Source organism: Mchenga conophoros, linkage group LG11 (genome assembly GCF_057382185.1).
Source record: "Mchenga conophoros isolate Kocher_MC1m ecotype Shallow Benthic linkage group LG11, M_conophoros_male_GT1.1, whole genome shotgun sequence".
Lineage (NCBI taxonomy): Eukaryota > Metazoa > Chordata > Actinopteri > Cichliformes > Cichlidae > Mchenga > Mchenga conophoros.
In genome coordinates, this window is record NC_140536.1 from 40,074,279 (window position 1) to 40,099,098 (window position 24,820).

The 24,820-nt window shown below is 38.0% G+C and overlaps 1 protein-coding gene and 2 long non-coding RNA genes across 4 annotated transcripts; 2 read left to right on the top strand and 1 right to left on the bottom strand.

Annotated features, from left to right (window-relative positions):
- The first annotated feature begins 381 nt into the window (after positions 1 to 381).
- tbx20 (T-box transcription factor 20) lies at positions 382 to 10,898 on the top strand. Of its 2 annotated transcripts, none has more exons than XM_085293031.1 (8): positions 382 to 835; positions 1,759 to 1,990; positions 2,829 to 2,993; positions 3,996 to 4,104; positions 6,023 to 6,181; positions 7,249 to 7,325; positions 9,417 to 9,529; positions 10,430 to 10,898. In XM_085293031.1, the coding sequence occupies exons 1-8, from the start codon at positions 706 to 708 to the stop codon at positions 10,756 to 10,758; spliced, it is 1,314 nt and encodes a 437-aa protein (XP_085149157.1). In that variant the 5' UTR covers positions 382 to 705; the 3' UTR covers positions 10,759 to 10,898. The 2 variants fall into 2 exon arrangements, with proteins under 2 accessions (XP_085149157.1, XP_085149156.1); XM_085293030.1 differs by having other exon boundaries at positions 7,249 to 7,324; positions 9,413 to 9,529.
- A 135-nt stretch (positions 10,899 to 11,033) lies between these two features.
- On the bottom strand, positions 11,034 to 21,172 carry LOC146565110 (uncharacterized). The gene is made up of 3 exons (XR_014894504.1): positions 20,636 to 21,172; positions 19,674 to 19,763; positions 11,034 to 11,330 (listed from the first exon to the last, which is right to left on the bottom strand). It is a non-coding gene; the product is annotated as an uncharacterized LOC146565110 (long non-coding RNA).
- Positions 20,397 to 23,781, top strand: LOC146565111 (uncharacterized). The gene is made up of 3 exons (XR_014894505.1): positions 20,397 to 20,560; positions 22,375 to 22,620; positions 23,336 to 23,781. It is a non-coding gene; the product is annotated as an uncharacterized LOC146565111 (long non-coding RNA).
- The last annotated feature ends 1,039 nt before the right edge of the window (positions 23,782 to 24,820 follow it).

Sequence of the window (24,820 nt, forward strand, 5' to 3'; positions counted from 1 at the left end):
AATCTCTGTTGTTGACATTTTGGGTTTGTGGTTCCCAACATGTGGTCTGGTGGGGGTCCTTGAGAGGGCTCCAAATATAAAGTACATTTCTCTGTTTATTTCTTTCCTTTGTGTTGTGCAATGACAGCAAAGAATTACATTTTCCGAACCATATGTTTGTCGTTTCCTTCTGTCATCACCCGAGTACAGACAGTCATAAAAATCTCACATCAGCCCTCTCCAACCACACTCTTTCTGGGGTCTTTGGCATGAAAAGGAAACCCTGTCAGGGTATTTAATTGGCTGCCTGGTAGCAGGGTGCCTGTGGGACAGTGGGACTGTGACGTGGAGAAAGAGGCAGCGATTGGAGGACAGACTGGAATTATAAGGGGAGGGTGAGCCGGAGTGAAGCGTCCCATAGAGCAGCCGGCCTCAGATCTGGCACTGCAGGACGCGCACAAGTCTGTGGAGTCAGCCCTCCTCCGCCTTCTCTCACCATGCATCCAGCAAGACTCTCAACTCGGCAGTGACAAGCGTTTCCGAAGTGACAAGTTTTAAAGCTGAGTATTTGCGCAGAAAGGCCGAAATCGAGGAGAAACTTTGCGTATTTCCCTGCACATTTTTCTTTACGTCGCTGGCAGTTGGAAGCAGGCGGAGTTAAGCCTTTCTGGGGATTTTTTTTTCCTTATTCAAAGGGGAATATTCTGTTCCAGTCTCTTCACCAACATGGAGTATACTTCATCCCCGAAACCGCAGCTCTCATCCCGGGCAAATGCTTTCTCCATAGCAGCCCTGATGTCCAGCGGGAAGCCCAATAAGGACAAGGAGGCGGAGGAGAACACCATCAAGCCTCTGGGTAAGAGAAGAATTGAAGAATTAAATCAGAAAACTTAAACAGGCTCAACGTGAGTTTAGTTTTGGGGTTACACTTTCGAATTACTTCGAATTGCAGTTAAACATCCAATAATAAAAGCGAGTTTATCAACGAATGGCGTTTATAACCTCAAAAATGTGGAACCGTAAAACAAATCAGTCACTATTTTACAAATAACAATGCGTTATAATAAAAGGAAAATGCTGAAGAAACAAATTAAATAAAGATGAACTGTGATAGCAGTGAGGTGAGGTTCTAGTCTGTAAAATGTAAAAGGAAATTCACGAGGATACATAGAGTGACAGTAAACATCCATGCAATTTATTATATACGTTAATCAAAAAGTAATGTGTTCAATGAAAGAGTTTTTAATATTTAAATGATTGCAAATAAAAAGGCTCTAAATTGACCCTGCGCATTCATTGTTCCAACATTTAATTTCCCTGTATTTTAAAGAGCATTTTCTTTTTTAATTCTTTATATTTTGTTTTGCCAATCGAATCAAAAGACGAGCTGCTTCTCCAAAATATCTTTTTATTTTTTTTAAAGCGGGCATGTCAGACAAGTATTACACTTTAATTTTCAGATTTTCTGTAAGAATGTAAATTGTGCTTCTTCTCATTAACGACAGACGTGTTCTACAGAGCTGATATGTGTGTTTATTTTATTTGACCTTATCCATGATAGAAGCCGCTCTAGTAGAAATGAGGTATTATAATAAAAAGATTTATTACATTTATTATGCTGCAACACAACAGCATAGCAGGATATTTTAGCAGACTGTGGTTACATACTTGCTTTCCCTGTTTAAGACAAAATCTTGCAGTTGTTCCTGATGACATCAAAATCAAATGAGAATAATCATCCCTGTTTCTCCACAAATCCACCTTAATTAAATAAAACAGAGCAATTCGTGGAGAAGTCCTCCTGCAACCAGCAGTCCCTGGCTGACCTGTCCTCCCTGGACGGGCATGGGGACTTCAGCGCGCCCGCCGTGTGCACGGAGCCGCTCATCCCCACCAATCCAGGCATCCCAAGCGAGGAGATGGCGAAGATCTCGTGCAGCCTTGAGACCAAAGAGCTGTGGGACAAATTTCACGAGCTCGGTACTGAGATGATCATCACCAAATCTGGAAGGTAAACTACCGCTAATTTTATTTTCATATTTTGATGTAACCTATTTATTGTCCCATAAATAGGCTATAAATATATCAGAAAAAAAGACGGGTGAGAGAAAAATAAAAGACGATATTGTGAGAAATACAAATAGAGAAATGAATTATGGTTCGTTTTTGTTTGGAACTTCTTTGTGAGCCTTTTGAAAGTTGAAAAAATAAAATTAGGATAAAGCTCTTCTGCAGCTCTGTCTGACTTTTCTTTAGATAGAGCAGCGATCTAAACAGGAAGCTGCAGACATCTGATGACTTCCCGCAGGTGCTGTGAAAGGACATTTACACCGTGATCTAATGTTTCACTGACCCAAGAGCCACCTGAAAAACACACCGCAGGTTACTTTAACATAAAGGCAGACACTGCAGCTGGTCGATGTGAACCTTATTCACAAAATTAATAATAATAATTATATATATATATATATATATATATATATATATATATATATATATATATATATATATATATATATATATAGGTGTAGTTTTAAGGGAAACGTGAGGCAATGTTAAGGACCTGTGAACGAATTCGTGAAACTTGAACTGCATTTAACACATTTACGGACATTGGTGAGGCGTAGCGTCAAACCCAGCAAATGCAAATTAATAATTCACTACTCAGAGCTGTATTCCTGCACTGAGTATGGCTTGAAAACACAAACTGTTTGTGAATATCCGAAAAAAAAGTTAACTGTGCATTTACTTTATTTATTTTTATTATCTTTTTAGCAAGCGCTACATTTAGAAAGACCAGTGTTCTAACTCAGCAATTATTTCTTTCTGCTCTAACAAAACACCATTAGGAGGATGTTTCCAACCATTCGAGTCTCTTTCTCCGGGGTGGACCAGGACTCCAAGTACATCGTGCTGATGGACATTGTCCCAGTGGACAACAAGCGATACCGATACGCTTACCACCGCTCCTCCTGGCTGGTAGCCGGCAAGGCCGACCCCCCTCTCCCCGCCAGGTAGGCAGACCTAAACTCCCTCTCTCTCTTTTTAAAATATGTATACCCTTTTTTTAAAAATCCTCTGTGTAGACTTGAATTTGAATATGAAAATGTTCCAAAGACATTTTCAATATTTTGAACGACTTTCCAAGTTAGATGAAATGACCGTAATTACGTTGGAAGAATGGGTGGATATTCGAAAAACCTGAGAACAATTCGCTAATAATTCTGCTCTTTTCTGGCACTTATGAATATTTTATACCTGATTTATTTCAGTTGCAATATCAAACTTTATTCTTTATGAAAATATGGACACCGCTGACTCTCTTCTGGTAGGCTGTTGTTTATGTAACCTGACAATCAGTTACATTTTGTCTTACCTTTAACTAAATATAAACAACTTATAAAAAAGTGGAGAGCAGACTTATATTGATTTGATTCAAGAAAGAGATCATTTGGAGGCCTCTTTTCAGTAACTATTCATTCTTATTTATTTATTTACATAGCTAGCCATTTATTTCAAGAACCTGGATTTTAGAGCCCATATGAAGATTGTAGTCTTCACTTAAATGCTGTTCAATTAAAAAATGCATTGATATGTGCTTATTAACGACTTTTCTATAGTTAGCCTATTAGGAATTATTAAATCTTACAAAATAAAATAAACACAACATATAATAATACTGAGTAAAAAAAACATTCTGACAAAGGTGTAATGCTGTTTGGCATTAATTACTTTTTGTGGTAGTTTTACATGTAGCGTAGCTAATTCGATCTCACACCAAGCGGCTGTTGTGAATTTATAAACAGGGCGTGTTAAAGTAGGCCTACTTAACCTCATAATTATAAATACAAATTCTTATAATTCTTATTATTATTATTACATCACAGTATTTATTGTAATTCCAATTAATTGGTTAGTCGCTAAGCGATTCTTAATTTGCCAGTTTGCTGAACGTTGATTGGATAGGAAACGAACGCCTTTCAGCCAATTAGAGGTGCTGTTCTTTTTCCCCGCAGGTTGTACGTCCACCCAGACTCTCCATTCACCGGCGAGCAGCTGATGAAGCAAATGGTTTCCTTTGAGAAAGTGAAGCTGACGAACAACGAACTGGACCAACACGGACATGTGAGCACCTGATTTTTCTTCTTTCTTCACATCTTTTTGCCTCGAAACAACACGTCAAGTATTTATCTAGCATCATGGAGGCTTTAGTGTTTCGAAACCCCGTGAAAATGAGTTAAGCTAGCTTCATTTCAGGCGAAATATACGACTTAAAGCAAATTGTTCTTTTAATCCTCCCTTCACTGACATCATCATGGCAAGGACAAGCAGAGACCAGAACAGTGCCGAAAAAATAATAATAATAACTGTCATCCATTAATAAGTCAACAGAAGGGCACAGTCTGGGAAACGCGGCAATTATTAGTTTAAAGGGTGTGTGCACTTTCTCAGTCCAAAAATAGCACCTGAATTGAATCTATTGAGGTGGATGTCTCCAAAACAAATATACAATGTGATGAGCACATAAAATTAAAAATGCTCTACACTCCTTTTATTTATTTTAGTTTTGCCAGATTCTTTCTTCTGCCGAGTAACAGTGGAATGCAGCAGTAAAAATAATGCAGTGTATACATATAAATACATATCATGCGTTTAACAACGTATAATATATACAAAATAATACATTGCAAGACTATTTTAAATAAAATAAAAAATAACAGTAATATCGCTTCTTACCCCAATAATTCTTCTCATGCTATCATATAAACTGAATGCACACAAATTCCCATTATATACTCATCCGCCATTATTTCTGTAACACTGCAGCTTAAGTCTGATCATTTGAAAGGTCAGCAGCAACGGTAAAGACATGAAATTTACTAAAATATCACAAAAATATAATGACATTATATATTTAGAATTTAGAAAGCGATTTAAACATTAATTTTTAACTTTATAAACAGAATAATTGCCCACATATACACATGAACACACACCCACCACCACCAACAACAACAACAACAACAAAAAGTGGTGCAGAAATATAACTTTGTACTCTTAAAGACTGAAGTTATGTGCATAATATTCTATAAAATAAAAAATATTCGGCATAAAATTTTGATTACCTGTAGCAGAAAATTACGTTTTCCAATTTGAAGACATCACTTTCAGGTATAAATGAATTTTTCATCTCTGGGCTTCTTGAACCTTTTTTTCTGACAATGAATACTTGAGCCAGTTACTGTGAAGCAGTGTTTTCATATTGCATTATACTTTTTATACTTCATTTATTTTATTTTCCAAAACTACAATTCATAGTAAGGAAATAAAGAGAAGCAAGAAAAGAGAAAATATATCATAACCAAATGTAATATACATATAAAAAATTACATATATAAAACATAAACCACAGTATGACAGGGAGGGGCTAGATTAGAAAGACTCAGCATTTGTATACAAATTCACTTTATTTAGCTTTACACACCCCGTGTTCATAGCCTTTCAAATTTATACTAAATGCTTAAAATGATTTTTTTTTTCTTTATGGTTTTAATGGCAAAATTATCCTCCATGCAAATGAATCTTTTCTCAAATACATTTGTCAATTCTCATTTTGTGGATCATCTTTGTGGAAATCTTTTAAAATGAGTCACAAATGTCAGTGTAATTTGGTTTTTATATTTGTAACTTTGATGAAATGTTTGGGAACTATTTTATGCTGCACATTAATAGAACGCTTGTGGATTGCCGAGTATATCCAGCGGCAAAAGGGTGTGAATTGGATTGGGTAAAAGTAAACTGAAGTTTGTGTGTTCACACAATGAATAGTCACTGCGACAGTATGACTCCCTGGTATGTTTTAATGGACAATAATAGTGCTTTGTGGTGCAGAGATGGAATACATAATCGAATAGAATATATCTGAACTTGATCTTGATGCACTCTGACTCCAGTGAGCTTTCACATCATCATCATCATCATCATCATCTTCATCATCTACATGTCACTGTAAACTAATTCTTGCTCTTCTTGTCCTCTGCAGATCATCCTCAACTCCATGCACAAATACCAGCCACGGGTCCACATCATAAAAAAGAAGGACCACACTGCCTCGCTGCTCAATCTCAAATCTGAGGAGTTCCGCACCTTCGTCTTCATTGAGACTGTCTTCACAGCTGTCACAGCCTACCAGAACCAGCTGGTGAGTGATTGTTGACTCCTGCAGGCTTAAGGACTCTGCCAAAAATCTGCTGCTGGTTCCCATGAAATTTTTAAATTATAAAGATTGCCACAAACTCCATTTAAGAGTCAATCTGGAGCCTTTGATTGTATCACATGGGCCTTATCAGCACAGCGAGTTGTGCTGCCTGAGCAATTTAAGGACTTCTCATCCTTGGAAAGGGTAAAGGTTGAGATTAAAAGTGCACTTTAGACCTAACGAAGATCGAGAGATACCAGGTAAAAGCTCAAGCGTGCATCCACTTCTGCCTTTAAGACAGTATAGTGTAAATAATATATACAGTACAATATAGCGAACAACTTTGTTATTTGATTGACACCATATACCGTAATTAAAGCTCATCTTTGTTAGTGCCTCATTGGTGGGTGTATGTGTTGGACATGTATACAGTTTGTTGTTTCTATACCTATTCAGTTTAAAATTTCATCTGTAATAAACCCCATGACGCTAACCTGAATGTGTAAATCAAATAACAAAGTTGTTCTGCATAATGAAAGTGCTGAATAGCTTGTCTGCTGTCTTTATCCCCTTCTTTGTGCACCTTGTAAGTAGGTGAAGTTCATCCAGAACAGAATTTCTATAAGAAAATCACGTTTCTTATGATTTTTAATTAGTTGTGAAATTCTCACAGTTTTCCCCAATAAAACTAAAATAATTGATTAAAATTTTGTGACCTGCAAACCTTTTGGTGCTGTGCTGGTGGAAATAAATAAATCTGGTCATTTAGAATTTAATCAATTTAATTGTAAAAGTGTCAATGAAATAAGAGCTGAGAAATTGTGCTGCTTTTCCTGTGTGTCCCTTTATTTACTGCTTCTTTTGTAGCACAAAGAGGAGACATGCATACAGACATTAAAAAATATAAATAGCTTTAAAACCTGGCTATGCTTTGGGCTTCTGTGGATGTGGTAGCTGCAGAGAACCAGCGTGAAGAGACATGTTGACTCAAAAAAAACCAAACAATAAAATGAGGTGTCAAACCTGACCTGACTGACTCGTTTCACTCTCCTGCTCCTGTGTTTTCCCAGATAACCAAACTGAAGATTGACAGCAACCCGTTCGCCAAAGGTTTCCGGGACTCCTCGCGGCTGACGGACATGGAGAGGTACATGGGATTCTGGGTCCTGCACTGTTTGTTTACCTCTCTCCCCACCGCTACGGATAAGATACACGATTAGGGGGGAGTGTTAGATAGCCGGGGTTGCTGCTCATTAGTAAATACAGAAGCTGGAGTGTTTATTTCCCTCTGTTTGTGTCAGTGGAGAACAGATAATCCATGCTCCACATACTGTACTCTGTCATTCTTTCTGTTCTTGCTTTCACATCTTTTATTCTTGTTTTCTTGTGTCTTCATACAACCCTTTTACTTTTTATTCCCTGTCTTTGCTTCAATTTTCATTCATCCATTTTTTAAAAATAGTTTATATATTTCTCCCCAGTTTTGTCTTTTTTCTTTTACTTGGTCTCGGTACTTTTCTTTATTTTCCCTTTTTTGATTCCCCTCAATCCTTTTTCATTGTCCCCTTTTCTTTAAAATTTTCATTTTACTTTTTCTTTTCCAGTTTTTTTTTCTAGTCTGTGTATCAGTTGTATCCTTCTTCTTCCTCATCTCTATTTTTATTTATTAGTTCACATTCTCTTTGCTTACCTTCTTGATCATCCTTCCCTTGTATTTCTTTTTTCTTTCAGTCTTCCCTTTCTGTCCTCCCTCTTTAGCTTCTTTGTTCTTCATTTCTGTCTGTCTTATCTTAAACAAATTTTAAACACTGAAACTCCCAGCTATCATCCTCGTTTCTTTCCCCCATCACTTGTGCCCCCCAGTCCTTTTATCTTGCTTTTCCTTTTGTTATATGTTCTATTTTCATCTCTCTATATTCTGCATGAACAAGAATAGTTTGTCTGTCCTTTATATATATACACACACACACACACACGTAGAGTTATAAATCACCCCTCCAAAGGATTTTTTTAATGAACGCTGCCAAAACACACACTTCTCGTAATTCCCGATTCCGGCACTACGGCCAAAATCAGCTGACAAAATCAGACCATCTGCCCATTTCCTTCAATCAAATATTCCAAACAGAGACTGTCGAAAAACAGCCAGACAAACACTCCTCCCTCCTTCTTCTCCTCTGTCTTTCTCTTTTTTGAGGGCTGTGAATTAGACCAGATCAATTGATCTTAGGGAGCTGCAGAAATCACATTAGTCTGGAGTCGGCCACTGCACTAAAACACACTGTAATTCAATTGGCTGCAATGACTGATTGAAACCAGCATGCCCCGCCTCTTCCCCTCCTTGTTTGCCTCCCGCCTGATGCTGCGTATTGTGGGAGTTCACGGTGGCCCCTCTGCCGGAGGGGCCCGACGCTGATAAAAACACACACATTTGTACTCCTCTGCTGACAGATATTGCACTTTCCTAACCTAATTGGAGGCAAAGGGGCTGCAAGGAGGGGGGCTGCTAATGTGAACGCATGGCTCTCGTGATGCAGACCACTTGCCTGTCCACCCAGCCATGCACACGCACTCGTGAACACTCACTACCCCCGCCCCCCCGCAACAATTTGTGTCACTGTGTTTGAGAAGTGCTGTCTGACAAGACTCAAATGAGCTAATGCACTTTGTTGGATCGTAAACACACACAGAAGACGCACACACAAACCAAAATCTACATGCACAGTCAACACAAACGTTAAAATACACAAAAGGGAAATTCACACTTAGACATGCTGCCAAAAAAACATCACGTAAAGAGGAAAGATCCTGTTACTGCACAGAAACAAAGAATGGACCAAAAGGCAGATACTAGAAAATTGCACTGGTATTAAAAATAAATCTGTGACCTGTCAGTTTCAGTGTCACTAACCCCTGAACATTATCACATTAGATTATAGGTGAAAAACCCAACTCATTTAAAAAAAAATTTATTCTGCTCTTGATGTTGTATCTGTTTTATGTTGTCAGACATTAATGGATAATTGAAGTTTCTATCAAAACGATTCAACAAAACTATTCTGCAACTATTTTATTAAGCTCCTAATCAAATATTCTAGAAATTATGTTTTACAAAAAAAAGTGACATAGTTTCTTTTTTGTTAAGTCTGCATCTCATCAAATAAAAAATGTCTTTTAAAATATTTAAAATGACAAAAAGAGATTTATTTTGGGGCTCTCTCTTCGGCTTTTGCTGTAGGGAAAGTGTTGAGAATCTGATCCACAAGCACTCATACGCCCGGTCGCCAATCCGAACCTACGCGGGTGACGAGGAGAACCTGAGCGAGGATGGACACGCCTCACACACCAGAGGTAAACACTCATAAATGCAGACACCACAGATCCTGAGAAAGCATTATATTTAGTAGATTTCTTTCATTTCCTTTTTTTTCCATCTTCCATATAAAATAGAAACTCATCATTCTCTTCATCATTTTCTGCAGTTACAATTTAAGTTAAGGAAGTTTACCATTTAAAAAAATATAGGTGTACTAATATTTGAGGGATAATTACAGTGCCACTGATAACCGAACATGACCTGGTGAGTGTATGTGGGAAGAAAACACTTTAACAGCTACTAATGAACAAATACTTGGAAAGTATATTAGCAACTAAGAACTACAAAATGCATAATAAAAATAATATAGAGGCTATTTGTCATATACACAATATATGACAAATATGATATTTTGATATAGTATTGAGATGAAGACCAATATCTGAGTTTTCTACTAAATGTAAACCTGTTTGTTTGGGGGGGTGTTTGGAGCTTTATAACGTCATAGAGTCAGGAGAGAGGACTTCATTTTAGCTGATGCAACATCCAAAAATAACTGAAAAGAATAAGACTGCAATGTCTACACAAAGCAGGAATCCAAAAAACAAGCAGCTAAGTAACAAAAAAGGCAGAAAATAAAACTAGAACAAGAAACTCACCTTTAAAACAAAGCAGGAAGTATCACAGTATAAATAACTAATACTGAGACATGAAGACAAACACTTTACATAATGAAAGATGCAGGAGAATAAAGTAGATCAGGGAAACTAGAAAGATGGCAAAACAAACTAATACAGCAGATGTAGTACAAAAATCCCAGAGACCATGACAGGAATTTAAAGTTGGTTTAAATCCAGTTTTATTACATTTATGTGAGCCTTTTTCTGAAATCTATTTGTATCCCAACTGAACTGACATTCATCTGTCTCTTGTAGGCTCAGCGTTCACCGCCTCAGATAACCTCTCCCTGAGTTCCTGGGTCACCACGACTTCAGGTTTCTCAGGTTTTCAACACCCACAGTCCCTATCGGCCATGGGCACCGGCACCGCTTCCCTGCCCCACCCCATCCAGGGCTCCCTGCCCCCTTACAGCCGACTGGGCATGCCGCTGACACCCACCGCTCTGGCTGGAACCATGCAGGGCAGCGGCCCCTCTTTCCCCTCCTTCCACATGCCACGCTACCACCACTACTTCCAGCAGGGCCCCTATGCTGCCATCCAGGGACTCCGCCATTCCTCCACTGTGATGACACCATTTGTATGACTCTATCTTGGGGAGGAGATGGATGAACCTCGCTCTGACACTCACCCGTGTTTCGGAGCATCAAGCTCTTTCCTCACTCCTCATCCAGTTTGTATCTTTCCCTTCGGTCTTTGTAAATAGTTCACCTACAGTAAGTGAGGTGACGGTCATGACATAAAGAGGATGAGGTGTACTGACAGCCAATCAAAAAAGGACTGTGGCGCCATCCTTTGGACCTGCGGAAACACCAGCAGATCCTGTGGTTTCTACGAATGCTTAAAAGACACTGTACAAACACTTGTGACCTCAATACAAACTAAAAAAATCTAATGCAAGGTGATAACAGGAGTATGTTTGATCTTGGCCCTTCTTGAACAGAAAGTGGATCTTTGACTTATTTAAAGAAACAAGTAGAAAACCCTGTCTTCCCTTAAACAGGCACTAATGGTAGCAGGGGCTCGACCGGCTCTAAAGATGGCAGGCAATTCTGTGGTTCTCCAAAATGACTCACAACTCCACCGGATGGACACCGAGGCTCAGTCTGTGAACATTTCAGCATGTCATCAAGCCGGAGCAGCCATCTCAGGTTTCCTCTGTTTTGGAGAAAACCAGCCATATGTACAGTTGAAAGTTAGAACTTAACACTGTTTCTCCCACAGTGTTTCGAAAATAATGTCAAAAAACATGTTAAAATGCATTGTACAAAGGCAAACGTGCTACATTTACTCATAGGAAAATTGTCACTGTGGAGTTAAACAAATAATAGGACGCATGCTGACCGCAGTAGACATACACACTTTATATGGAAAAATATGAGCCAAAAAAAAAAAATGAAAAGGTGCTTTTTGCTTTGTTTAAAGGACCAGTTAATGGAAGCAGCAAAGTTGCTCAAACCACAGATGTATCGAAAGAGCTGGATACCATGCTACTACTGCTGATTTTTTTTTTTCTTGGTGCCCGTTTAAATCTCTATAGACACCTGAAACTCAAGGTTAATATGATTGCTGTTTGTTTAAATAGTGTTTAATCAGTGATCTAGAGGTGATTTGGTAAGGTTCCTAGCAAGAAGATATTTTTGGCATTTTTAGGCAATTTTCCTCATATTTTAGTATTCCTAAAAAAAATGGCACTCAAGTGTCATTCAGAGGAGTCACTTTTAATTATGTGTAACTTCAAGACAAAGTACAGTCTAAATTGTTGAGTTACATAACAGTTCACTTGCACCACAGTTGTCATGAAAGGGGAAATTAGCTACAGAGGCCAAAACCAGTTTTTGTCACAGGCTGTAAACCTGTTTAATTCTCCTGTAAAGTTGGGCATTTTAACCTGGGTCAGCACTGACTCACTTTAGCAACAAGCCTCAAGTGGCCATTTAGGGAACTGCAGTTTTTGGCACTTCAATTTATTCCAGTTCTTATAACACGTCCATGGTAAACACATGCAGACCTTTAATCTAAGATTCATCTTTGAATTTAACACAAGTCCCACCACGGACCAACAGCAAACTTTCTAGACAGAGGTGTAGATAACCCAAAGCTATCATGGCCTCGTAATCACCACGTTTATCTGTGATAGAAGTGTCATAACGTCGAGTTCTTCAGCATTTAATTTTTTAAATACCTGATCAACTTTACTTCAGCATACAGTGTAGCTCAGTAACTTGTCCTTGACATCTGAAACCAACGATCCAACACGCCGCTTGCTCATCTCTGTGGAGTTGAGAAAGTACGCTTGGTTTGACGAAAGTCGTTCGGTTTAAGAATGATTTCACACAGACTGATGAATTTCACTATCTTTGTATAGTGACTGGACTCTAACTAAAATCACTTCAATGACACCTTTTTTATATAGCTGTATATTAATTTGCTTAGGTTAGTGAAAGTGGTTGAGTGGCCCTTATAAATCTACTCTGACTGGCCTCTAATGGGCTGAATTACGACTCATTCACTGTAGTCTGTTTTATATCAAAAGGCACATAAAACAGCGTGAAATGTACAGTAGAAATATAAACCCCGACTCCTCCTTGCTTTCAGCCTTTTGGTGGTCTGTCTTCATTGGGTGTTACAGAGGCTGAATGTGTGTATGTGGTGACAAGACACAGCTGGAAATATTGGCTCTTGGGTCTCATTTAAAGCATGCAGAAATGAGGAAGTTGGCTCACACACTCGGTTACAGTCATTTATTTTAAAAGCTCTGATGACACACAACAAAGTCATTTTAGCCAGTATCTGTGGTCTATAACTGAGTCCTAAAAACTGCAGTTGATGATAAATCATCCAGGCCAATATGCAGACTGACATCAATGTAATCTGAGCCTTTATGCCAGAAAAATCCAATTAGTTTGTACTCAAAAAGTGAAACGATTTACCTTAACAGTTCGATTAGTTCAACCTGTGCTGTGGTACAGACTTTCATTTTAAAGATGAACTCAAAAAATAAAAAGAATAATCCCATCACTACTGATAAAATGTGCGGTATGGATGGAGTTTTTTTGTTTGGTTTATTTTGTGTATTTTGATTAAAGGTGTCCCTTTAACACTTCTCTGCAGTTGCACAGCGATCAGCACAGAGAAAAGATTGAAATTAAGCTGAAAGAGCAACATGAGTTGGTTAAACAAACACTGTAAATGTCCCAGTTTGACTCATACCATATATTAACATCACATGTAGCCTAACGCAGCAGAACATGGGTGTAAGAGTTGGCAGTACTTGATTTTATCTCAGCTGTGTAGTGAGCAAGACGGGGAAATGTACGTGTTGTGGAAATCAAAGTCCTTTTCTGTTGTTTACTGAATGGTGATTTCCATGTTGATGTAAATGTTTAACACCTCTGAATCGCAATTCACCACTGAAAATGATTTGTTTTTGAAATTGTTTTGTTTTTAATGCCATAATCCAAATACACCCAGTGAGATTGTGTTTTGATGATTTTTAAGTGCAATATATTTATTTTATTCTGCTGTATGGAAATAACGTGTAATGTACTATGCCGCATCTAAAAAAAAAACTAAAAAAAAAGTTATTTGTAAACCATGAGAAATATATATATATCACCACCCAGACACTGAGCGCCTTTTATTGATGTTTTTTCATTTACATCTGCTTGATCAAAATCACAGATACTCAGTAATGGAATGAAATATTTATGTTTTGTCTTTTCTTGAAAAAATAGATTATAATCAGGTATTTAGAAAGGTTTGTGTAATGCTGAAATAGAGTAAATATAAAAGCAAAAACAAAAGTTCAGTATAAAAAAAACAAAACAAATGAAGCATCATCAGGATTTAAGCTGCTTCAGCACATCCTGCATCACCACCTAGTGGTCAGTCTGCATCCAAGCCTCACTTAATGCTGATGGTATGTTTTTTTGCTCTCTGAAACTTTGAAGCTTCATGCACTTTGACAGCTGCACTAATCAAGAACACCACAAGTCCAGATAATACCAAAGAGCTTTGTGGTTTTGGTTATGCAAATGATGAGAATTTTAACATTTTCAAACTAAGGCTGTGAGTTACAACACAGCATTTAACTACATTCTATTAGTGTTGTGGTTTATCTCTAAATACTGGAAAGGTAATCAATTTCAGTTCAATACAGAACTCTTTACTTTACTGTGACACTGGGCAAACTAATACCAAACTATAAGCCATTAGGTTGATTTTAGGTTTATAAATTGTGTTCATTGTAAAATGAAACCATACCTATGTTACAGTTTGGAGCATGGAGCGGTTCACAGGTGATAGCAGGAACTGATGCCACAGGTTAACCGGAGTGAATCTGAAGCAGCTACGTGAAACTCAGCTGCCATTTATTCAAGTCTTTACATCTGTGCTTCTTCAACTGACCTCCACAAAATTGCAGTGGAAGGGAAGTCGATATTTACAATGGGGGCGGGATTTTTTAATTCAGTGGTGTAACATCAGGCCACTGCTGCCCTGCTCCGACTGCAGAGTATAGAAAAAAATGTGTGATGTAAATGATCTAAGCAGGAGCTAAAAAAAAAAACCACACTATATCATCTCTTTAAAAAAGAAAAGTGTAATTTATTTCGAATAATTCAGTATGTTTATTTATTTATATATATATATTGATTACTAGGAAACAAATGAAAGTGGTCACTGCACTGGTATACATATCTCAGCTATGTTTAAAAACTACCGTATTTCCTGCTTTTCATAAGCATGGCAATGAAACCCTGATAAAAACCAGGACATAGCAGTACATAAAAACTTTATCTGGGTGCAGAGGGTAAGAAAAAACATGGAGCACAATTAAGATGATACAAACTATAATCAGGACCAGTGTTGGTCAAGTTACTTGAAAACAGTTACTAATTACTGATTACTTCTCCAAGAAAGTAATCCAGTTACTTCACTGATTACTTATTTTCAAAAGTAATTAGTTACAGCAATAGACCTTTCAGCCCAATTTCTGCACAATCCATCATATAAAATTGAATCAAATTATTTTCAAAAGTAATTAGTTACTTTATTACTTCTATTTATTATGCATAATACAATTGAATCAAATGCTTTAAAAATTGCTTTATGAGTTTTAATCTTTTAACTTTATGCACATTGCATCAAGCAAAAATTAAATTATATGTTACTGTCTTTGTCTTGAAGAAATGTATTTAACATTTAAACCTATTTTCTGCTTATTCCACCATATAAAATAAAATAATGGTTTGTTTGCATTCACTCTTTCAAATAGATGCAAGTAAAACACAGAAAAAAGTAAATAAAATCAAAGACTCAGCGTCAGTAAGTCCTGTCTCTCCTAAACCTACTGTCACCTGTTTAGCAGGAGTGGGGCCGGTGGAGGTTTGCCCGGTGCTGCAGTGGTCATGTCAGTGGGGGGATCTGGGGGTTTCTCTGTGAAGTTCACATTCCTTTGGCAGCGTGCTAGGTGCTTGCTCAGATTTTAAGTTTAATTTTTCGCTGTAGAAAGAAGTTTTCTTCCCATGCAGGGTGTACAGCGGACGCTAATGTTTTTCTCACTTTTTAAGGAATCAAACTCAAAGGAATGTCAGTACGTCCACGCTTTAGATGCTGGATGGTCGTACTCTCTCCCGCACTCCATATTATCCATTGTTAATCTGCACGTCTGTTGCTGCCACAGACTTTGCACGCTCCTACGTCATTGTCATGAGACACAAACAAAATTACGGTTTTGAAACGCAGTAATGCAGTGTGCTTACGGGAAAGTTACAGTAATCTAATTACTTTTTTTGCAGTAGTAATCCCTTACTTTACTCATTACTGAAAAAAGTAATCGAATTAGCGTTGCTGCCCATCTCTAATTTAGTACGAACTTAAAATCCTTCAGACTGCCTGCAGCAGAGTTTATTCCTACTTGTGATGTTTTACTTCCATGAAATTAGCCTTTTAAATTCATAATAAATACAAACAACAAACATAAAAAGAAAAAGCATCAAAATGTGTGCTTTATGCCATTCTGGAGCTTCTTTCACTGCATTTGGACTTGATTGGACTTTCAACAAGTGTCCAAGGCGACTATGACAGTTAGCCATCATGAACAAAACAAGGAAATTACTACCATTGTTAAATAAATGTCCACGTGTCCTTTTCCTGATAAGACACACTGAAAACTGACATAAGGGTGGAATTTTTGTTTCCATTATTGTTAATAGAAATATTATGCAGGAATTGGGTAACCATGTATTTAAAATATCTTGAGAAAATGATTTAAGGTTTTACCAAAACTGTGACCTAATTAACAGCTGATCTAAAGATAATACGTTGCAACGGATGTTCATACTTATTCTAAACGTTAAAATAAATGATGCAGATACCTGAAGCCAAGAAATTTTAGTTTTTAAATTTGAATTATTATCTATTAAAACATCTAAATGCTTTAAAATATATATATCTTCTTCATCACACTATGTTTAAACACTTCACCACTAGCAACGAAGAAATATCTGATGTAAATATCAGCCAACAAAGCCGATATTGGTACCAACATCAATATCAAATTTCATTTTAAACAGTTAAGAGGAGGTTAAGGTTGCCACAGACAAGAACACAATCATCCACTCAAGAAGTCGTTCAATTAGCTTATTGTAGTGAATCGACTTTTGCAACACCTGTGAGGTGATGTGCTTTGAAGGTCAGTTTAAATCAAAGAATTGCAACTTCATGCATTTATGTTTTTTTAAGGAGACAATCTTTATGGCAGTGCTTGAGGTAAATGCCTGAATGTGTAAAAAAAAGTCATTTCTAGAATACATTAAAATAAACAAGTGAGAAATGAAATAATCTCAAAATCGACATCTTTTAATGCAATCTAGAACATTAAAAAAAAGAAAACAATGTGTGCACTGATGACTCTGTTGCACACTCGCACATAAAAACACAAGCAGAAAAAGTCTTCTATCACCAGACGCATCACCCGCCACCGCAGACGAACTGACAGATCGATGGCTGGACGTTAGTCACTGTTTCACCAGGAAGAAGGCCCTATTTCTGCCTTGATAAGAATCGGTTACATCCTTTGAAAATAAATAAATAAACAAATAAATAACATCCAGCGTGGCTTTGATTGGATTAAAGGGAGAAGGGAAGGGCAAGACAAGCCACCATGAGGTATGGCCCAACAAATTGGAGCTAACAGTCGGGCCAGAGAGTCCATTTTGGGGCATAATTTACACAGTGAGGAGCATGAGCTGAATCTAATGTCATTTCCATCAATTTTGCATTTTGGACCCCTTTTTTGCCTTCCTCGGGCTTTTAGCGGTCATTTGAATCATCTGGCAGAGGACAGTCGGCGAGCATTACAATGTCGGAGACGACATTTAGCAGCAGAGTGAGAGGTGGTTCTTTATGGTGTGGTGACTGGCTGCAGCACAGCAGCGCGTATCCACGGCTGCACCATCTCACAAATGGCTAACAATATGCTAATAGGTTAAGAGTACTGAATTGCTCCAGACAAGACACTTAATGGATGCTTTATCTGCAGGTCAGGAGTCTCATCAGCTGCAATCTCTCCTGCCAAGACGTGCCAAGTCAAATTTAGCGATAAAGTGCTTTTAACAAACAGGCCGCAAAGTGCTTCAGGCAGGACAAAGGACACAAACACACGGGAGAGTTTGTGGTGAAATGTGAAACCTGTTGGCAAACAATGGAAAATTGTTTTAGAGGAAATACACCTTGAAAGCAAAGTTGTCCGAGGACAGACAGATACGACAGACAAAGTACAGTCTAATTTCACTTCCTGCCCACAAACGCTTGGATTTCTACTCAAGAGCAGATGATTTTGCCAAAAGGTTTCCCAAATGTAGTCTGACATTGACGCTGCTGCAGTGGTTTCCAGATTTCTTCTGATATATTAGTTTTAGTAATGCCATTACGAGATGAGAAAAGTAAGTACAGTACCTGACTTCTTCCGTATGCTTCGCCACATTTCAGAGGGATTTTATACCATTACATTACCCCGACAGCTATGTTTACATGGGCGATTGTGACTTTGAAGCGTAGCATTGCTTTGAATATGATTTGACTATATAAAGAACAATAAAAAGACCTACTTCTTATAGATAGGTCATTTTATTGTTCTTCACTAGAGGGTAAAAAAGAATATATAAAAAAATGATTTTAGTTATCATTTAGACATCCATTAGTAGAATTATTAACTGTTATGCGCATAAGTCATAATTGCCCCCATTTTAGCTCTGTTTTGGTCTCCACCAGCTTCTTTTCAGTGAAGGAGGTGCTTTCCCTGAAAGCAGATTCAAATTATTTTGGAACACGAACTGAGAAAACGAAAAGCATCAACAGTAAAGAGCAGAGCAGTGATAATTCCCACTTGTTACCAGAGATGGGCAGTAACATGTTAATAGTAACACGTTACTGTAATCCAATTACTTTTTTCAGATAACTAGTAAAGTAAGGGATTACTATTGCAAAAAAAATAATTAGATTACTGTTACTTTCCCGTAAGCACGCTGCATTACTGTGTTATTAAACCATGATTTTTCTTGTGAGAGTGTCTCATGACAATGACGTACGAGCGTATAATGTCTATGGCAGCAACAGACGTAACAACCTAGCACGCTGCCAAAGGAATGTGAAATTCACAGAGAAACTCCCAGATCCCCCCACTGACATGACCACTGCAGCACCAGGCAAACCTCCACCGGCCCCACTCCTGCTAAACAGGTGACAGTAGATTTAAGAGAGACAGGACTTACTGACGCTGAGTCTTTGATTTTATTTACTTTTTGCTGTGTTTTACTTGCATCTATTTGAAAGAGTGAATTCAAACAAACCATTATTTTATTTTATATGGTGGAATAAACAGAAAATAGGTTTAAATGTTAAATACATTTCTTCAAGACAAAGACAGTAACATATAATTTAATTTTTGCTTGATGCAATGTGCATAAAGTTAAAAGATTAAAACTCATAAAGCAATTTTTAAAGCATTTGATTCAATTGTATTATGCATAATAAATAGAAGTAATAAAGTAACTAATTACTTTTGAAAATAATTTGATTCAATTTTATATGATGGATTGTGCAGAAATTGGGCTGAAAGGTCTATTGCTGTAACTAATTACTTTTGAAAATAAGTAATCAGTGAAGTAACTGGATTACTTTCTTGGAGAAGTAATCAGTAATTAGTAACTAATTACTATTTTTCAAGTAACTTGACCAGCACTGCTTGTTACTACATGCAACACGGTAATGTCACAAGCAGCCATTTCATCTTTTGCTAATACAGCACCCCCTGTTGTGTAGATTTGGCATTCGTGAAATACGTGGCTCACAAACCCAAACCAAGTTCTGTATCATAAAATGCAGCTCTCAAAATGACAGTCAGCTTATAACTTACTCCCTTTTAACTGTTTTAACCTGACCCAGCACTGGGCAGTGTGATGGCGGTGCACTTTATTTACAGTCTGCTTTACTTACGGTGCTTTTCAGCTCCTCACCGCCAGCTCAGCGTTGCTTGCCTGCAGCTGTTGCTGCTACTCCTTCTCTTCCTCGGGCCCCAGCATGCTACTAAAATAGGAGAGACATGATGGAATTGAAGAAGGTCAGCTGTGACATCCAGCCTCCCCTAGCACTGCCCCTGAACCCCCTGCTCCACCCTTCGTCTGCAGCTCAGCCACAAACAACACCCCACCACACAACTGTTCACATTTACATCAAAATGATACACGATAGCCAGAAATTGGGTGAACTTGAAAGAAAAACACAAACAAGTACAAATAAATTGGATTAGAAAAAAAAAAATATATATAAATTATTTATATAAAATTTATATTAAAAATGTATGTATTGAAACTCATTAGTGTTGTGCAATACTGCAAACTTCAGTATTGATCTGATACCAAGTAAATACAGGGGCAGTATTGCCTGTACTTCTCACTTATAAAGGCAGCTTATGAAGAGAGCAGTCTGTTTTGCCTTTTGAGATTAATTCTCATCAATTTGCACATTTGGAACATGTTTGAGGTACTTTTTTCATTTCTAAACAAAGCTAATAATGGATCCAAAAAATTCACTGGGCTATATACTGAACTTAGAGGATAGTTTTGATCCTATTATTACGGTGGCCCTGAAAGGCCAAACGGACTGCAACTTAAGAAAACACCAGCAAGAAAAATGATACAAAAGCACACAAAACACAACGGAAATAGGAAAAAACAGATTTCCAAAAGCACAAGGGAAGTGTTTCTGGGGAGACAATACCGACGGACCAGTTGCAGGAACCAAAATATGCTAAGAATTGCGCAGGGAGACACTTAACAGAAGTGGAGGATCTATCGGTTTTGTGAGAAAACAAAAGATGAGAGGTAAGTGTGTTAGCCTAACTATTAGTCTAAAACTCTGTCATCAGTATTATATGAATCATGATAAAACACACCTACCATTTTTTCAGTTCCTGCAACTGGTCCGTCGGGTTATTGTCTCCCCAGAAACACTTCTTTTGTTGTTTTTTCCTATTTCCGTTGCAGTCCGTTTGGTCTCTCAGGGCCACCGTATATTATGCTAGTACCGTCCAATATCAATATCAGCGTTGGTATCGATACTGTCGATATCTGGCTCAATCCATCCACCTCTATCTCACATTTACACAAAGAATGTTAACCTTGTGCAAATAAATCCATGAGAAGAGACTGATGGCTCTAAACTGACTGCTGACTGTAGGTGTGAATGTGAGAGGATGTGGTTGCCTGTGTACATCTCCAGGGTGTACAATGACTTTAGCCCTGTGTGATCTGGGATAGGCTCCATCACCCCAAAACTCGGTTAAGAAAACAGATATGTGGAATTCAGCATTAAACCAAGGAATTTAAAATCAGGCAGAAGTAAAGACAAAATGGGAGACAAAATATCTCAAAGTCTCAAAAAAAGGGATAGATATTAAGCTAATAAGTCATCTCGCTTCCCTATTCCTTGGGGAGCTTCCCATTGCCTGCGCCTCCTGAACAGAAGTTCTGAACAGCAGGTGGGCGGGGCTTCTGTTCTCACATTCAGAGCTGTGTACCCAAGATGACCATATAAGAGATCCCTGGTCTCCTTTACAAAACCAATAGTAGAAAAAACTTTACTTATTACTCCACTAAACTCATTACTTAACATAATCATGTTTTCTTTGAACATCAACCCCTGCAACAGAAAAATATTTTAAAAAAAATTCTGTCATATATGGTCAATCTATTGTAAAGTTGCCGAATTGTAATAATGACTTTGTCCTGTGTTCTTGGTTGGGTCTGTCTTGAAAAAGGTTTTAATCTCAGGCAGACTTCTATTTGGTTAAATTAAAGGAAAATTGAATTATACTCAGTATGGGACACTCCTTGATCAGTACAGTGAAACTCAGAGTAAATATCAAATTTGAGCTCTAAGCATATGCAAAAACAAAGGGATTTTTTCCTGATGTAGATGCACTTATGTTGGGAACCAATTGAATCACAAGATAATCACGTAAATCACAACATATCCTGTATGCACAGTGCTTCTGACAGTCGACAGCAGCACAATTACACTGGCCAAAAGACACAAACAGAAGTTTTACTTGCATTAATGGACACACCCAAAGAAATCCACTTAACATGTAATATAATTACAATGAAACCCATATATGCTAGCCTACCACACATATACTGTATATTAGTATCGACAGATATGCTTTACATGAAATGTAGAAAAAAAAACAATTTTAGTGGTCTTACAAGCACAGCAGGCAACATTAGCTAAAGGCAGGGCGGCATCAAGAAGTGTCTGACCATAAACTAGCGAAACGTTCATAAATAATGACTGTATAATTTTTTATTTATTTTTGTATAATGATGGCTGATATGGCATAAGTATTGGTGTAATATTGATTGGCTCTAAATATAAAGTTACCTCTGTCAACTGCCTGAGGCTAAAGTCTGAAGTTTCAAATGTAATATATACTCACCAGATGCTTTATTAGGTACGATTGCTGTTACAGGGTTGGAACCCCTTTTTCCTTTAGAGTTGCCTTAATGTCTTTGTGGCAAGATTCAACATGCTGCTTAAAAAATTCATGAGAGATTCTTTTGATAGATATTGACATGATAACATCAAACAGTTACTACACTTCCATGATGTGAATCTCCCTTTCCACCACATCTCAAAGGTGCTCTATTGGACTGAGATCTGGAGACTGTGGAGGCCATTTGAGTAGAGTGACCTTACTGTCATGTTCATGATGATCTGAGCCTTGTGACATTATCCTGTTAGAAGCATCCACCAGAGGTCTAGAGGAACACTGCCATAAAAGGATGAACGTCATCAGCAACAACACTCAGATGCTGTGGTGTAAATCGTGTTCATTGGTTCTGAGAAACCCAAAATACCCCACACACCATGACACCATCATAAGGTAGGTTGGATTCATGCTTCCATGTTGTTTATGTCAAATTCTGACCTTACTATCCAAATTGAATAAGAGAAATTGAAATTGAGACGATGTGATAAAATACTGTAAAATGCACCCACAGTTCCTCTTAAAAACTAGCTTAAGATATTCAGTTTATGGAGTAAAGCTAAAAAATCCCACTGTTGTTGGGCTAGGTTTGCTGTGAAACTGACAGAAACACTATATGAAGTTAAAACTATAAATATGACTAAACTAGATCAGTTTTGTCATATTTACATCTTGTCCATTTTTTAAATCAACTTGCACAACCTGTTTTTTATATATTGTTAATCCACCTTCCATAACTGGAAAGCATTTTGAGTCAAGCTTTGTTGTTTTTTGGATGTGTTTGCAACAGCCTACAAAAACGTGTGACTTAACTTGAGGATAAATTTACAGAGAATTCACAGCAATTAGTTATTTACGGTCTCTCTGTTACTGGAGCAGCAAAGCAAACGTAGGTGTTTTTCACTGTGTGACATATATGGATACATCCAAAGTAACACCTGGCCTAAACACACTGTACCACGTTTACAGCATGTGCTCAGTCAAGGCACTTTTACTGAAAGCACTGCATCCCCATATCATCCTCACAGGTGTCACACTCCATCTCTCCTCTCCATCTCCTCCGTGTTCACCTAATGAACTCAGTCTATCTCTTCTCCCCCCGCTGTGGCAGGTGTCCAGCCCAACTGCTGCCTCTCCGAAGACAACGAGGCCTGATAGCAGGGAAACAGGAGTGAGCCGGCTGCATAACAAGGACTTATTATGATGATGAAATGTCCTACAAGGCCCCAAACACCCTCTTAAAGAAATCTCTCCCACTGATAAGGGGAGTCTCAGCCTCACCCCGGAGCTGTGTGGAGGTAGAGGAGAAAGTGTGTGTGTGGTGGTGCGTCCTAACCTGATTGGATCGGCGGCTCAGAGGGGGCGCACGTTACAAAATCAAATGGCCGTCAAGCCGCTGTCATGCATAATTAATTGGACCTTCCACTCCCAACTACACAAAAATCCATGGTCATTCGATTAGGGGTTTTTGGAGGACTCTCTGAAGTGCATCGCTGTCTGAGCTGCTTCCCAGCTCACCACTCTATCAGTGAGGATTGTGTCAGCCTGCACATGTTCAGCCAGGTAAATTTTAAACTTTCAAGCCCCTAATTCATTGTTAGGCTGTTTGTTGTAAGGACCAGCTTTTTACACAGCTCGGCAATCGAAACATTTGCTGATAGTCATTAAAATTTGTAGATGCAGAAAGCCTGCAGGTCTCAGCAGGTAAAGTTGGGGAAAAAGCCATGCTCTGTGCTGAAGGCTCAGTTTGTAGTGCAAGCAGTCAGAAGCAAGCTAACCCTGTATTCAAATCTTCCATTTTCTTTTTACTTTTAGTATATAGTCTTCTGAAGCTGCCTTTGCCTACTGTAGGGGTTTTATTTTATTTATTGCTTGTTTCTGTACAGTTATGTTTCTGGGTCAGAAAAAAGCATGTAGTAAAATGTGACCAGATGGAGCATTCAGGTTCACTGGAAGCAAACAGGAAGCACTGTTAACAGGACAAATGTACTCTGTAAATGTATCATTATGATTAACTTGCTGAATCAGGATTGGACTGCCAAACTGTGAGATTATTGGTGCCGCCATTAATGACCATCAGCATCTGTATGAAAAGAGAGCGTTCTCAAAAGGCAGAGACCACCACTGTGGACCCAGACTGCGAATGCAACAGTATATCAGCTGATCTACTGTCACATCCATCATCACACAGGCTTTGTATTAGAAAGGTTAAAGACCCGCTAATATTTTCATTCTCACATGCACTCCTGTTGGGATAACATTTAGGAAAGTTCAGGCAGCAAAATATGCGTGAAAAAGATTCAAGTGTTTGTACTTGTTTACATTTCCCACTTCAAGCAGAGATAGGGAGCCCAATATATTTTATTTTCAGCACAATCAGTGGAAGCTTTCTACTGACCTTTTAAGTTGGAGAGGTTTGTAATGGCCAGGCATCTTAATTTTCCTCTCTGTCTTGTACTGTCTTTACCTCGTGTTTTAATCTGACCCCCTTTTGCTTTTTGCTGTGAAGAATTTTGCACAACAGTTCAGAAACAGAAATCACACACTGATTAAGTGCCCGAACAAAATTTGTGTAAGATGGGACATAATACATAAG

Coding starts and splice junctions, on each gene's coding strand:
- tbx20 (XM_085293030.1), top strand. CDS start 706: ATGGAGTATACTTCATCCCCGAAACCGCAGCTCTCATCCCGGGCAAAT. Junction 7,325..9,412: donor GCGGCTGACGGACATGGAGA/GGTACATGGGAT, acceptor TCGGCTTTTGCT/GTAGGGAAAGTGTTGAGAAT. Junction 9,530..10,429: donor ACACGCCTCACACACCAGAG/GTAAACACTCAT, acceptor TGTCTCTTGTAG/GCTCAGCGTTCACCGCCTCA.